General features: G+C 42.8%; 1 protein-coding gene across 3 annotated transcripts; it reads right to left on the minus strand.

The window, feature by feature from the left end:
* Nucleotides 1-1,149: 1,149 nt before the first annotated feature.
* On the minus strand, nucleotides 1,150-15,437 carry EFHB (EF-hand domain family member B). Of its 3 annotated transcripts, none has more exons than XM_078597973.1 (14): nucleotides 15,373-15,437; nucleotides 14,996-15,074; nucleotides 12,997-13,059; nucleotides 12,005-12,088; nucleotides 10,773-10,953; nucleotides 9,890-10,000; nucleotides 9,065-9,179; nucleotides 8,420-8,500; nucleotides 8,208-8,275; nucleotides 7,291-7,445; nucleotides 5,623-5,827; nucleotides 4,516-4,737; nucleotides 3,367-3,548; nucleotides 1,150-2,251 (listed from the first exon to the last, which is right to left on the minus strand). In XM_078597973.1, exons 2-14 carry the CDS (start codon nucleotides 15,071-15,073, stop codon nucleotides 2,111-2,113), a joined length of 1,686 nt encoding a protein of 561 aa, XP_078454099.1. In that variant the 5' UTR covers nucleotide 15,074; nucleotides 15,373-15,437; the 3' UTR covers nucleotides 1,150-2,110. The 3 variants fall into 3 exon arrangements, with proteins under 3 accessions (XP_078454099.1, XP_078454098.1, XP_078454097.1); XM_078597972.1 differs by having other exon boundaries at nucleotides 5,620-5,827; XM_078597971.1 differs by having other exon boundaries at nucleotides 4,516-4,740; nucleotides 5,620-5,827.
* Between the last annotated feature and the right edge of the window lie 840 nt (nucleotides 15,438-16,277).

A 16,277-nucleotide genomic window follows, 5' to 3' on the forward strand; every position in this document is an offset into this window, starting at 1 on the left:
GTTTTATGAAAGCCATTTAAATCCAGATTTTTGGGCGTTACACATCTCAGCCGATTTAAAACAATAAATAACGATAGCAGGTATTATTATTTGTTGTTAAATGGGTCATAAAGTATTTTAAAATGCAGCACTAAATTTCAAATTTGCTTCCATTGCCTTAAATAAAATAAAAATTGCTATGCTTGGGATCACTGATAACCAGAGTAGCTCCTAAAATCCCTTGTAAGCTATTGGATTTCAGTATATATATACAGCAGTCGGAAGTGTTAACAGTATATTGTGAATATATGACTGTAATTAAATAATTGACAAAGTTATAAGTTACAGCTCTTTGTTAATCCACTGCTGTATGAAGGCATGCCCATGCCATTTTGATTATGGAGGTTTTGACCACACTGAGAAGCGATGAAAAAAGTAACATTGTGGATGGAGGTGAGATCGGTTTTAAATTATGAGCGGACAATTGTCACGCCAAAAGAGAAAGGGTAATGTGAATGTGAAATATATATATACTGTACCACCTTTATATTGTAAAGCAACATCAACTGCATGGCTTCCCGTCCTCGCCCATATCACGCTGCTGGTTATCTGCAGAGATGCCCCAAAACTTTCTCCGAAATCTCTCACGTAAAACGAATTAAACCCGAGCCTTGCTCTTTCAGGAGGAGCTCAAGAACCCTCCTTGGCCCCATCTCAAGTCCCGAAGAACCACTCTGAGACCGCACAAGGGCGCTCGACAAATCGATCCTTCTGTGTGGAAGAGTGCTGAGCTTTGCAACTCACACCTTGGTGTTGCAGACACAACATGACAGCTGAAAGGATTTGACCTGCTTCGCCCGGAAAACTATGGTTCGCAACTAACCGATTCCGCACCGCAACCGGACGCTGGATCTCTTTACTTCACGGGTGGAGGGTCACAGCTAGTCCACAATGTGACGGTGGAGATAGTAGTAACCAAGCAATGGAACACATCATCATCGCTTGCCCAAAGCGACACTTCACAGGAACCCTCTGAGTGTATTGAAGAAACCACACCCCAAGCCGTCATGTAGCTCACGAACCTCGATATTCAAGTTAGTTTTTGAACAAATAATCTCGCCATTTACACCAGAACAAGAAGAATTAAGAAGTACAAGTGGAATAAGAATAAAATTATAGGAGTTTAATTGCACTGTTCACTTCATCACAATGCATCTCACTGTATTCACTTCATTGAAACCATAGGCCACAAAAATTGCCAAACAATTTCTAAATTTCGATTTAAAGCTTTCGTGACTGCATGGATTCATATTCTTGGTTCTTTCGGTAAAGTCACGTAGAAGGGAAATAATAAAATAATAAAAATTAAACATCATAAGATACAATTATCACGACGTTTCGGCCACAACGCAAGCAGCCGTCCTCTAGTTTATGGTGTTTTTCTATTTCACATCACAAGGGTATATTTGGATACAGTAAACACAAAGGGAGACTTAATAAAACAAACCGTAAATGATTCATGCGCACAAACTACAAACAAATCTGAGTAATTGTGTTGTAACAATAAATTGTTCATGTGAGTGCCAGTGTATGTGTAGAATATGCCAATATTGTTTATTGCTTCCACTAATGGTGGCCCCCAAGACTTATGCATGAAAGGCAAGCACAGATGATGAGTACAATGCGTTGATGAGTGCATTGTGCACTCTAAAACTTTTACAGTAGCGAGGGCTACGGTCACAACATTTATAAAGCTAATGCATTAAAAAAAAATAATGACCCATAATTGCTGCATTTTAGCACTAATGTTGTTGCAACAAAAAAATCCTATCAAATACATCGTCACTACACAACACTTTGACAACTTTTTAGGGGTTTTTTTTTTAGATAAAAGTGTACTGATTTCCAGTCTTCAATTATTATACCACGCCATATGACAAATAACGTATGCAGCTAATGCTACTTTAATTAGCTTCATTTTATTATTCAAACATTCCTTGCACAAGGGGAAAACTTGTTTTATTCGTGCATGTTTGCAAAAGTGTCATCGTGCTAGGGCGTTACACAATTTCGTGACAATGCCACTCTTTGACGGCGAGTAGGTTTTGGCACATCCTCACAACAACCCTGCCTAGCTGGCCGTGCCCAGGGCCCTGCGGAAGCTCTCGACAGACACTTCTCTCCGTGGGTCCTGCGCCGCGGCCGTGGTCCACGCATCTTCAAAAGCGCCGTCACTAAGCTCCACCCCAGCGTTGCGCAGGATCTGCTGGATCTGCCAGGAGGGGAGACGGTTAAAGCCAGTCGCTGTACCAAGACCATATCCTTCTGTGGCCAATTACCGTATCTATCCCGAGCCCAGACGACAGCATCATAGATTTGACAGCAATTGCGCTAATTCGGAGAATATTTTTTTTGCTGTCATGCGAACCCTTAATTAACATCACGTGGATATGCACTTTGCTAGCCTGTGACCAAATCACCCGGAATGCATCAAATTTCAGAAACTATTTTGGGTTGAGTCTGGATAGTGTTTGGGTGAGTGATCACCACGCACACACAGGTTGTCAAAAGTACCTTTGAGTATATATGGTGGATAGTAGATGGCAATGCAGAAAAACCCAATTCTCTTATATAAGCGCACACCTTTATCTATCTGTGATTAACGCAGCATTGTCCGTCGTTTTCATGCAGGGGGCGCTGAAAACATACGCGCCCCCTGCATGACAAACGGAGGCGCAGGGACAGACGTTCAATTACATTGGAATCGATCTGCAGACGGCGGTCTTCTCGCATGGCCAGCTCTATGTCGCCTTATCTCGATCCCGCAATCCCAAACAGGTGAAAGCCCGCATCTAACCGAATGCCCAGCAAGGCCATCTACTTAACGACGAGAGAAAATTCACACGAAATGTCGTTTTCAATGAAGTCTTTCAGATGTAAAATGATAAAAGCTTTTAATGAAGAAATAAAATTATCTAATTCAAAACATCATACAATTCAAAGATGTTTCATTTTAAAACTTCAGAACGGAGCATCGGGTGCTTGCGTGAATTCGTCGTTCGTGTGGAATTGTTTTCGTGACTTTCCTGGCCGAAGGCCGTAAATGGTTGTGAGGGGCGCCATAGGCGCCCCCGAACAACCTCGAGTGTACTTATAAGCTCCTACTTCTATGCCCCCCACCTTCCAACCAAATTCACCATAAAGTGGTGAAATGTGGTAAAATAACCCCCCACAAAGGAAGCCTTCATCTGGCAGTGTATTGACAAAAGGGCTGTTCGTGTACTGTACATGTATATAAAGTCTTCTAAGAGCTGAGTGGTTATATTATAAATCATTCACAATAGTGAAGGAGCGTGAGTGGCTGTGGATTGGTGCCAGGCAGCTGACCTGGTTGGGGTTGCGCGGGGTGAGGAAGTCAGCTTCGTAGACCCCGTGAAGGGCATACACAGATGGGTTAAGGAGCCCAGCCACGTCCGACTCTTCACCGTAGTTGGTCCTGTCTCCAAAGTGGCGCACCCGTGGTGCTGGCAAGTCAGTGCGGACAGATGGAACGCCAAAAGTGTGCCAACCTGGGGTATGGGGCAGAGAAGAACGGCAGGTGGGTGTGTGGGTAAGTAAAGGTGGAGCCCTGCATTTGCTCACACATTTGCTGGCGAAAATGGCCTCCACTAGAGGGCGCTCTAAACATCCACTCTAGAGAGCATTTTGGCCTACTCTTCCACACTGGCCAAATGTCTTGTAAGTTGTGGGAGTACACACACTTTACCACTCACGGCCTACCGATCGACTACGGTGGACCCATTACCTACGTGACTTTACCGAAAAAACCTAAGAGTATGAATCCTTGCAGTCACGAAAGCTTCAAATCTAGAACACATTTATACTGCTGAGTGGACAGAGGTGGGAGAATTTAAGAATCTTGTGCCGTTCTTGGGAGAACAAACCAGTGACCTCAGGATAGTTATAACCATTGCACTATGACAACTTTGCACCTCCGATTAATACGGTTGGCTACATATGGTGGGAGAGAAGTTCTACATACAGCTTCCCTGTGGTGGGAAGGAAACATCCCAAACAAGATTCATCAGTACAATACTGTGTTCCATCACATGCTGGGTGTGATGATACCCTGATCTGATAACTTGTAAGTGCAACTGGTTTAGATCGTGTGAAACACTCAGATACAGTACACAAAAAGTAGGTCAGTGAACTATGTGGAGTGTAAGTTTTCCTCCCTTGCATGCATTGGTTTTGAATGGGAACACCCAATTCTTTCCACACGCAATCAATGTCGGTGGCCAACATCTAAAGCAATATGCTCGTTAGTGTACAACCTTAACACTCAACGAGGCTTGCTTGTGCAAAAATACATTAATATTAACATTCGACTAGTAAAATTGCATTTCTTTTCAAGTAAAACATTTATTCATCATAAAAAAAATTGCATTCCTATTTTACTTGCTGTTCTGCCAGAGAAGGCGTATATCTACGTGGCAGGCACAGAATACTGTAGCATTGGCAGATGTCTTCACATACCCGCAGATGATGCCCTGCCTATGGCGGAATTCACGAGGGAGGACGAGGTGCAGTAACGCCCGTGCATCCTGTCCACCTGCTTCGTGAGATTGAGAGGAGTGAACGATGGGACGTTCGGGGCCCTGGGCGCAAGGCCCCGTGGCTCAATCAGTCCCATGCTGCTCTTGCCCCTGTTGTCTCTTCCATGAGTAGACTCCATCGAGGCAGCTACGTTCCGCTCGTCTGCTGAAGATAAATAAATAAGTATTATTCAAACTGACATATCATTAGATTACCGTACCTCTGCCCAACATATCTTGTCAGCATGGAAGAGTATACCAAAAACCCTCTCAAGGGCCTCCCTAGGGCTTCGTCTAGTGGAGGCCCTTCTGCCAGTAGTGACATAAGCATTGCACGTTTGCACCTTTATATTTTTTGTTACCTTTTATCATTGGATGAATTTATGAACGAAAAACATTTCATATAAAATGTTGACGTATTTCGGGAACTGCACTCACAGTGGTGTCAAAACACAGGCCAAAACGCATATTCGTCATGAACACAAACTTTGTTGGCAATGGCGTGAGAAACGCAGGCCATTTTTCAGCAGAAAAAAGATGTTTGGCCAAAAGCATAGATTATGTTTTTCATTATAAGGCAACTTTGTTATTGATCATGATGGAAAAGTATTTTCAACCTTTGTAAATTCTTTACAGACACAAGCCAAACAAAATAATTATATTTTGTATTATTAAACAAATTTATTCGAAAATGAACAAATATTGGTACAACTCAAGCAATTCAATAAAGATCCTGCTACATCTTGTTTAATTTGTTCTTGTAATTAGTGCAGCCAAAGCTGCATCGGCAATTCCACATGAAGATCAATCTGTGGATTCAATTTTAGCTGCGTCTGTCTGGGTCGTTGACTCAAAAAATATTTCGGCACACCACATCTAGTATATATCTCGATATGGCTGTGACTGCTAGTCACGTGCCGATCCCATTCTACCAGTGATCTCGAAAATATTCAGTGAGAAATCAAGCCCTGGATGAAACCATGTGTGTGATGCTACCATGTTTCATTATGATAAACAGTGGCAATGTAAAGTTGGGGACATGCACCACCGTTGACCGCTCTTTTCCCCTGTGGACTAAGCGGCAGCGCTTGCTTCCAGTTGAGGAAGTTTGCAAATTCCAGGTAGTTGATGAAACCATCCCGGTCCACATCACAGTATCTGACAAGATCCTGGAGCAGCGCGGGCTCCACGGGGAGGTGAAGCTCCGAGCACACAACCTGCAGCTCCTTTGCGTCAATTTTTCCGTCACCGTTCTGCACAGGAAAAAAACACATGCAAGGTTATGCGTGAGACTAATTTCTCACTGAATATTTCCCAGATCGCTGGTAGACTGAATTAGGCGCGTGAAAAGTAGTCACAGCTTTAGCGAAAGATAACAATGAATGTGGTGTGCCAGGTGTGGAAATATTTCTTGGGTCAAAGACACAGACATACATAGCTTAAATTAAGCCCTGGCTCTACTCCAAGAAGTTGTGGAATTTTGTGTCAGCAAGTGGCAGGCAAACTAGTGACACATGTACGACTGGTTACAGTATATTGTGGATATGGTGGTGATGCATGTCTGCAATCTGGCTACTCAGAGATTGGGTGCGGTTGATGGATCACACACACATGAATATATTTGTTTTCATCATTAGCCATGATCTATCCAATGGTGGATGAAGACCTTCCCAAGCAATTCAGTATGTCCTGTAATTCATGTGTTCCTCTTCCTGTGTTCTAGTGTGATTATGGGTATAAAATATTCATCTTCAGGGTACCAAAGTGGGGCCTGTAGGAGGTCATATAATAAGTATGGCTGTGATACAAATTTGGGAGTTTGAGCATTATTTTTACGTATATATATATGCATTTTCTCTTACTCATTGCACATGCAAACAATCAAACAAAAACATCGTAATTATGAAATAGACATTTCAAGAAAGGGCTCCAATTAAAACAAGATTCTTGGACAATTAGGTGGGATTTTCTGGGTAAATAAAAAAAGTTATGAAAATGACACATGCATGGTTTACTTAACACTTTCCAACATACTCAGAAGTCCTGAGAAGTATATATTAACAGGCTGCAAGCCAACGCTTAGCTGTCAGGGAAAAATAATATGGATACAGTATTTGCAAATACAGTATTTGCAAATACTGTAGTACATTTTTCAATAGCTCGTGTCTCTAAGTTTTTGGGGACCCCATTGATGAATGTGGTCAGTTTTCGATAGCTAGGCTTAGCAACACAACTTTACATGACAATTTGGTTCGCTTTGGATTGTCTCGATGACAGTTACAGTGTCGTCCCACCATTACGGATGGACAGACGTATTCTACCTTAGTTGGAAACCGTTAAACAAGTATAACCCGTAAAAAAAAGTTTTTCACTATAAATCCTTTATATGCGTGGCGGCTAGAGTCCTCTCGTCCTCTGGCTTGAGATGGCTGCCACCTATGGGTCAGATGATTGCATTGCACCATTAAGCAATTGGTAATTAAATATAATATTTTTGTCCTAAAAAGTGTAACATTTTGGAAAAAAATTTCACGAACATTAATTGTCACGCACAACGAGTCTGTGTGGAAAATGTCAGCTCGATTGGATCACCGGAAGTGGGTTAAAAAACGACCGAAAGATTTGCACGGTCGTAAGCAAGCAAACGAACTTAATATAAAGGATTTAAAAAGGAACCCATCACGGTGCGTCGTGGGATGAGGGGAAGCGCGCACACCCTATCGTAGTGGCAGAAAGCATCCAGTAAGCTTGGGAAGCTGTTGTAGTTGGCCACCTTGAGGCAGTGCCGAACGGCGGCTAAAAGGGCGCGCTGGCGCTCAGAGCCACGCAGCCACTCATGCCGGGGACGCCCGTGCACGAGGTCCCCGGCTCCTGGAGAACCAAAACAACCATGCGTCATGGTCAATGTGATCTACACAAGGTTGCCTCGTTTCTGGGAGGCTCAATTGGGCAAATTTTCATTGCTGCATCCACTCAATCACTAGCCCCACCCAGTGAGTGGAATCCCCACTCTGACATCAGCCCCACCGTGCTGCTCATAGGCACCACCTAACTTGTTTGTTGACCTCACCCACTTACTCGGGTAGCCCCACCATTTTCTCGTACTAACCATGAAGCCAGAACATTTGAAACTGAGACAAAGACCCCAATGTCCACAGAAGAGAGGACACCTGGACAGCTTTTCTAAAATTCGGACTGTCCTGGCTACACGGGGACATTTGATGTTCTTCTACAGCACTGGTGATTGAATAAAATCACTTCAAACTGTCCAGACCATTAAAAGACAAACACAGGATTGTTTTACTAAAATGCAATGATGAACTATGACACTAAACCAACATTACGGTTGGATGTAATTCAGGATCTGCTGGTGACAAAATTATATGAATGCATCTGTGCATCTGAAACGCCCCCTACTGTACACCTAGTGCACATACAGCCCAAGCACGAGTACAAAAACTGATGTTTTTTTAATACTCTCCCATATACCGTATGGCCTAGCAAGCTAAGTTATTTCAATGAAATATATATTTGTGGCAACTAGGAAATACATTTTAATATGTATTAACTATATAACTTATCAAAATGCTATATTTAACATCTGAAGATAAGGTGGCACTACTTTCAATTTACCATATTTGTCAGGTTCAACCGGCAGACCAAACGTGTGGTCTGGTAGCACATCCAAGGTGTCTGCGATTCTGTGAAGAAGAGACGTACATCTATAAGAGATAACATTCTATTGTGAGTGGTGGACTGTCAACGAATGTAGCACCTGCCGTGATGATGCAAATTCCAACAAATACGATCAACAACCAACAGCCCTGGAGCAAACCCCTCCGTACGGATCGAGGACTTTCCCCAACTTTGGCCGAGTTCTCCTCCTGAAGTCCTCCAGTCGCTTCAGCTGCTGCGATGTATTTTGTCTGAGAAGTAAAAACAAAGCGCTTCAGAAAAACACCACTCATTGCAATGAATACTATTTTACCGCAATCTCAATTTCTTATATCTTTTATCATTGGACGACTCAGTAAAAGTCTAAACCTGCTCACAAGTGTACGTATTTGTCTGACAAATTGATATATTTTGTTTACAGCCGTTTGTCAATCCACGATGGAATAAAGACATCATCACGCTATGTCAGTTATGGGGGTTTATTTGACCATACTTCAGCACAATAGGGTGGGACAGCACAGAGAAGCGGGTCAGATATCACTCACCACTGGAGTTAGATGTGGCCAGGAATCAAACTCATGTCACTGGATTCATAGCACAGTGTACTAACCGCTGTGCTGCTTGTCCGCCTTGACATTTGCTACCAAGACAAAATTAATTTGGAAGAAAATCTAATGAATTAACTACTTGCCTAATAATTATAAGCTGAAGCAGCATTAAAACCATTCACCCATATTTTTTTCTGAAACGCTAAAATTGTGTACAGCTTGTGTTCAGTCGTGATGAATTTCAGAGTGGGTGATTGGGGTTCATACATCCACGTCTGTGCCTGGGCCACACTCCTTCCATCTGCATGATGAGGCGTGGCTCTGCCGAATCTGCTGTCTCGGCCAAAGCAGCTCCAGTCATAGCCACGATCGATAACCTCGCCTGGGCACAAAGACGCATAACCCTCGCGATCCCATTTCGATCTTACATGGATAAATGTAGAGCTTCAGGAGCAAACAATGGTTAATACTGAGGTCACGTAAAATTAGTCACGACTACCCCACACAGGGTCCACACGAGTATTCTCCAACAAACTTGTCCGTAAATGGCTTCAAAACGTTAAGGTTGCTGCTTCACATTCAAGGCTCGGTGTTGTTTAAACCTGATAAACAATTTCATTACGTACTCAAATTCAATGGAGATCGCTATAATTTTTTAATTGAAATTATAACTGGAATATACAATTCTCGTTTGCAAATAACAGCCAAAGCAAAGGTTCTTTTTGACACATTCTAGGCAAGCAAAGTCCATAATATAGGTTTTTTGTGTTAGATAGCGTAAATATATAAATGTGTAGTTAAACCCGCCACCACCCGACACAGCCAACTAGTAAGGGTTGTCACGTAAACAGAACATGCCAATTTACGTGACAACCCTTACTAGTTGGCTGTGTCGGGTGGTGGCGGGTTTAAATGACACATTTATATATTTACGCGATCTAATCCAAAAAACCTCTATTATGGATGATATTGGTCGCGAAAGCCTATGTGTTATTGGTCGCGAAAGCCTACGTGTTAAACCAAGCAAAATCAGACGCAAAACGTATTTCCGGTTAACCAAAAATGCTCCGTATTGTTTTGTGGAGAGCTCACCGACGTGGTAGGAATTGTGAGTCCGAACGTACAGGTCATGACCTTTCTGATATTCACTGTCCACCTTGTCCCAGGATTTTGGGGGGTTTATGACTTCGCCAGCTGAGAATTCTGAGGAAAAAGTATATATTTTTTAAAGACAAATTCAATGGAGATTGCTACACATGTGACTCCAACAGTGTTAGATGCAGGTCAGCTGTGTGTGTGTGACAAAACATCGTTAAGACTGACACTGCACAATGGTGTGAAAGTATACAGTTCAAATTTCAAAGATCTATTATACACCTCAGTTACCGCTTTGAGTGCAAAATGTTTTAACCAAAGTAAATGTTTAAGTGTTAACACATCTTGGCAAACGTAATCTGTAGCAGCAAGATTATAGTGATCAATTGTAATACTGTACTTCTGTTTGTCAATCCACTGTTGGATTATGGCCTCCCCATGCCGTATCGGTCATTGGGTTATTTGACCATACTTCATCAAGCTGGTCGGTGTGAGTTGGTGTGCGATTTGGAGGGGCCAGAGCTGATATCAAATATTTTTCGATATTGGTGTTAGCCGTGGCCGGATATCGAACAGTATCATGTACTGTGGCAGTGCTCTCACTATTCTACTCAAAGTGGCCCTAAATACTCAGGGCTTCATTTCAGCTAGGTCTGTCCGGGTTGGTGACATGGAAAATATATCTGCGCCTCGCACGCCACGTTCAGTATACCTCTCGGTATGGCTGTGTCTATTAGTGCCTCCTCCGATCTATCAGCGACACCGAAACTATTCCTCAAAATGTGAGCCCCTTCTGATACTGCTTCACCGTACAGAACTTTGAAGGCTCAAGACTGACGGCAGTGAACTCCATTAAAGGCCAGGCCTGCTTTAGCATTACCAGAGGCAGTGGACCGCCCGAAGGTGGTGGTGTAGGGGTGCAAGCCGGTGGGCAGCCCTGGTCCTCTTTGTGACGAGCGACCCAATGGGGCACGTGCACCACCCCACCAGAAGCCTTCCCTCTGCTCCAGTGACCTCTGATGGAGGGTGCTACTCGGCCGCGGGCTCAGTAGCTCGCCGACCTGGCACAGCGTGGAACGGCAAGGTGCCAGCGCACATCCTCACTCACTCGCGACTCTGATTCATACCGACGTTGCAGCCAAGACACACCCTCTCCCCTGCGCTATCCATGACCAAATCAATCACTAAGTTTGTGCCGGTTAACTGAGAGCTGTACAGGATGACATAGTTACTTGGCATCACCTGGTCAGTTGCTGGAGAGAGTTTATCTTACTTTCAATTCAAGATTTAAAAAATGATGCAATGCATAATGGAAACTTTTCCAGAGCCAATTAAAAACTGCTGAAAAGATTTTACCACTAATAGTTTTAATACTATTTTGAGAACAAAGGTCCGAGTTTAGAAAAGTTTCAACATTTTTTCCCCAATTACGTGTGCTATAAATATCATAGTTTTGACACTGTGAAACATGCAAAGAATAATGATGATGCTCAAGGCTTACATTCAGATGGGTTTGAATTGGTTGGTAATCTGGAAAAAAATCTATACACCCAGCACACCACACCGAGGGTACCTCTTGTATGTAGGTATGTTGAACTTATTTCGCATCATACGTAGCCAACGGTGGTAATCATAGGTGCTATGACCAAGGACATATTCAGTGATAAATTAAACCCTGGTGATGCTATTTTTCAAATATCATTATCATCAGCCAGCCATGATTAATACACAGCTGAAATATGGTTTTCCCTAGCCGACATCATCTTTCAAGATCCAGCGATGTAACAGTCCACCTTGAACCTGCAAGTGGGCTGAATTCATTGCTCCATCTTCTCTCTGGATATCTGTTGTTATTCTTATTATTGACAGAATCATTTTTTTTTTATTGGGAGGCCAACCAACAAACAGAAGCGAGCAGAGTTTAAGAAAGATTTCTCAACCGTCGATCACATACAAACTATTATTCAGATTCTGGAAAAGTGTATTCGATTTCAAAATCCACATTGGGATTATTTAATTCAATGCACTGCCCTCACCAAGAAGCTAAAGAGACACTTGTCACAAACCACGCACCAACAAAAACCTGACGCCAATAAGAAAAACAGTACTCACGCTCAGCGATGGCCTTGAGCGGACGCCGTGCACCAGTGAAGATGCCACGCTGGAATTTACACGAACCCCGAGTGGCGCGTTTACCTTAGCCACGCAAACACGCGCTTTCAATGGGCAACCATGACAGCCGAAGGCATTCATTAGAAGGGTTAAATCGTTTTATGCGGGCTCGGTTTGTGCGATTTCGCGTATACGCGGCGAATCTATTTCGACCCAAAATTCGCTCTATGCGATTTGAATTCACTCGTGTGAGGTTATGCGGTCAAACGTGAAACAACATTGTGTATATGTACGTGCTGCTCAGCGGGCAGCTGTCTCGTGCGGTTTCGTTTTGTGCGCCCCCTTACTTTGGAACGCATCTACCGCATAAAGCGAGGGAAACCTGTACAGTAGAGTACATTCTTCACTTCACAAGATCACATGTGGTGGTATAGATTTTTTTAAAAAAAAATGCTAGAAATTATGTTTGGCTTAATAATTTACTAATTAAGGTAATGCAATGCAATTGTTTCAAATAATAATGCCATTTGTTATCCAGAAGAGAGTCATTAAGTCTCAAGATCATTTCTCGGAAGGGTCCTGCACTGGGATGTTTGGCCAATTACATTAATAAGTGTTCGACTTGTGGGAGGAAATTATGAAGTTCCAAAATCGGGCAACTCCAGATCTTGTAGACCACAGACCATCGATCACTTAATGTCAACAAACACAATCCACACACTCTATGAGATCTCTTTTGAGTGCATTAATGCATTTCCCTAAACGATTAATCAACTTCAAGGACAGTGCATATCATTATCATTATCAGAGTTGCTTCTTTTTGTTAGCTTTTTTGACTACTTGTGTTGTGGTTATTGCAAACATGATGCCTTGAATAAAGGTGTCAGTTTTGTACCAGTTTAAAAGGGTAAAAACCTACTACTGCTACAATCCACACAATTAATCGTTTAGGGAAATGCATTAATGCACTCGTATTTTACTGAGACACCTACTTGTGCATCCGAGTGGTTTAGGCACTGCGAGGCGCGGTCTCCTGCAGGACGAAACTTCCCTGCCTGTAACGCAAACCCAAATACGCATCGTATCCTTCCATGGGGGTAAATGCTGCAACAAATTAATGGGCATTTGCTCCTTGTCCTCAGCTGCCCTTGCTGTCTGGAACTTTCCTCCTGCGCTGCTGACTGTCTGTTGAAGTTCTTGCTCAAAAAACCTTCTCCTCTTCCACTTTATTTTTACTGTTGGATGTGCTATCCTCCTCCCTGTCCACCTCCTCATCATCATCGTCGTCGTTTCATTCCTCCTTTTACATGCCAACTCATGTACAGCATCTTAAGCTTGTATTAATTTTGATGAGTTACAAATTAAAATTAACCTAATAATTGGCGTCATCTGGTCCAACACCAATGGAGACTAGGCTCTAAAGAAAGCTGTCTCGGGTGTGGACCAATCAACTTCAAGGACAGTGCATATCATTATCATCATCAGAGTTGTTTCTTTTTTGTTTGCATTTTGACTTCTTGTGTTGAGGTTATTGAAAACATGATGCCTTGTATAAAGGTGTCAGATTTTGTACCAGTTAAAAGGGTAATAACCTATTACTATTAACCTAATAATGTATGCTGAACTGCTTTCGCAGCGTACGTAGCCAACCGTGCTAATCGGAGGTGCGGTCGACATACAGCCTCTTTGACCATACTTCACCACGTTGGTCATTGCGGATTGATAAGGGAACGATTGAAAGTGTGTGCAGGACTGGTTTAGATATGGTTCTCGCTTCTGATGTTTGCCATCATTGGGAACAGATCCCAGGTTGCAGGGTTCTTATCGCAGTGCGTTAACCACAGAGCCACTGCCCCAACCCTGTTAATATTGCTGTGTTACCACTGAAGAGGTGAGACAAGGGCCTATTTTCTAAACCACGCCGCGTTGCATTTAAAGTGGAGTGGGGAGAAATCATATCTATCTAAATAAAAAAGCGTCTCAGGGAGCTAATGTATTCACTGGAGTATCCTCGAGAAATTCCTCTGGGATTTTGTCACAGTCGTGGAATTGGCATCTGTGTTTGGGTGGCGGGATTTTATTTTGTACCGAGATTTGGTGGCATGTATTACAGTACACTGCGCAGTTTAGATAGACCTAGGCTGACTTAGAATTGTCTGAGAAATATATCTGGGTCCGTGGTAAAGCCCTTATATTCCTCTTCAAATCCTTGTAGACCGTGAAATACATGTTCCGCACGAATGTAGATATTACAGGGGCCATTAAATTAACGGTATTACATAGGGCATCAAACACTCATCTCCCTCTGCTGCCTATCTGCCACATGTTATCTGTCATAAAGAAATTACTTGAGAATCTCCTAGCTCCCACTGATGCTGTGTTCCATTTAGCTTGCTCGTGGCAGTGACTGGGATGAGTTTTACTTTGGTATGAGCCTTTCGATAACGATTCCCACAGGAGGCAAGTGCCTTCAAGTTCTTTCGACAAGTCCTTAACTCCGTACGTACAATCCCGGCTTATCCAAGACATAGACTGTAGACAGACTTTGGACTAGAGCCAGAACGATTTTGTTTTTTTAAATCACTATGCAAGTGGATAACATATTTATTTGAACTGAGCAAGTTTATGAGTAGAGTCGTGGGGAAATGAGAAGAGGGAATTCCTCGGCCGAGCAATGCGCGAGGGACGAATGAGAAAGGTAAGTGTGGTGACTTGCAGTGTGATGTTTGGATGAAGTGTGGTGGACGAGACGAAACAGTCAAGTGTCCGAGTCCTCAACACGTGTGGAGGAATCAATGAGTGAAGCTCACGGGAGCAGTCACCATTGCAGCGATTAAAGTTATAAGACGCCTGAGTTACCGGAGTAAATCAGTGTTAATAGATGGTAGACTAGAACTGAAACTGTATTCCTGTTTATACAGGTCCAGTATGTGTGTTTACGGGTGTTTGTTTAACTCTACATAAATGTGAAGTCAAACTTGTTTTACTCACGCTTCTGATGCCTGGCGTCCGGTCAATGAACTCTCCTTGGTAAATGGGTCGAAGGTCAAACATTGTTGAGTCTATCATTCTATAAAAAAAATGCACACACGCAGCACATGCTGTAGTTGAGGTCAGTAGTAAAAAAAGTACTTTATAACCAGTTAAGAGCCGTTTGAAACCAACATCATGTAAAGAGCCAATTCAGACAAAACGTTTCTTGTTATTCAAGGACAATCTGGGAATCTATACCCCGTGAGCTGCTGATGTTAAAATGCAACCATGACCACGCAAAACATTACTGTACAATAAATCATTGTGGCCAAGAGGACTCAGCAACAGCAAAAAAAACCCGGACAATTACAATCACGAGAACTGAATTAGGTTACAGTATTGCTGGGAGTGGTGGGACGTTTGGCAGGCTTCTTTGTAGCAAGCAGCTTGTGGACTGGTTGCGTGTGACTCTTTAAAGAGTTTTTTTTGTTGCTCCAGCAACGAAGCAAACCCTGGGCTCCACTCACTCACTCACTGTCACCTCTCTCTCTCAGTTGATGTGTGCGCTATTGGGCCGCATCGGGCTGCATGATTACATTTACAATTCAAATACGTATTGTGTAGACTCATACATACATATGTATTTGTAGGTTTTGTCCCCATTGCTTAAACAAGCGTTGGAATGTAGTCATCTTTTTTTGGTTGCCCCAGGTCAGTCATATTCCCCACGGCACACCGACGATTTCCATTGCTCCATCTCCACGGTGGGTGTCCTCTCGGATGCGTTCCATCACTTGGCTGTCAATCCGCCATTCGTGATTTTTAAAAAGTCAATATGATCTAGATCTGAAGTTTTCGTGACTGCAATGATAAATACTCTATGGTTCTTTCGGTAAAGTCACGTAGGTATAAAATTAAATACAAAAATAAAAATATGATGCCTCACCAACTTGCGTTTGTTCTCTTATCCGTGTGTTTTTTGTCTCACACTTAAACACAGTGCCATCGGCCAATCGTTACAAACTGGTGATCTGTAAATGATACTGGTAGGAACGAAGTGGACCAGCCTACAATAGATTTTTTCGTCCGTCCGTCCGATGTCCGATTACGTGTAGCAACATCGCCCCCTACTGAAAACCCTTGGCATGACCCTACAAAACCTTTAGACTCTGTGAGGCTTTCCTGGCTAAACAAGTGTAACATTCCCTTATAATTCCCTCAGATAGCTTTTAATTAAAACATTTACATTAATGAGGCTTTCCTGGCTAAACACGTGTAACATTCCCTTATAATTCCCTGA

The sequence above is a fragment of the Lampetra planeri genome, chromosome 10 (genome assembly GCF_965212315.1).
Source record: "Lampetra planeri chromosome 10, kcLamPlan1.2.h2, whole genome shotgun sequence".
Classification (NCBI taxonomy): domain Eukaryota; kingdom Metazoa; phylum Chordata; class Hyperoartia; order Petromyzontiformes; family Petromyzontidae; genus Lampetra; species Lampetra planeri.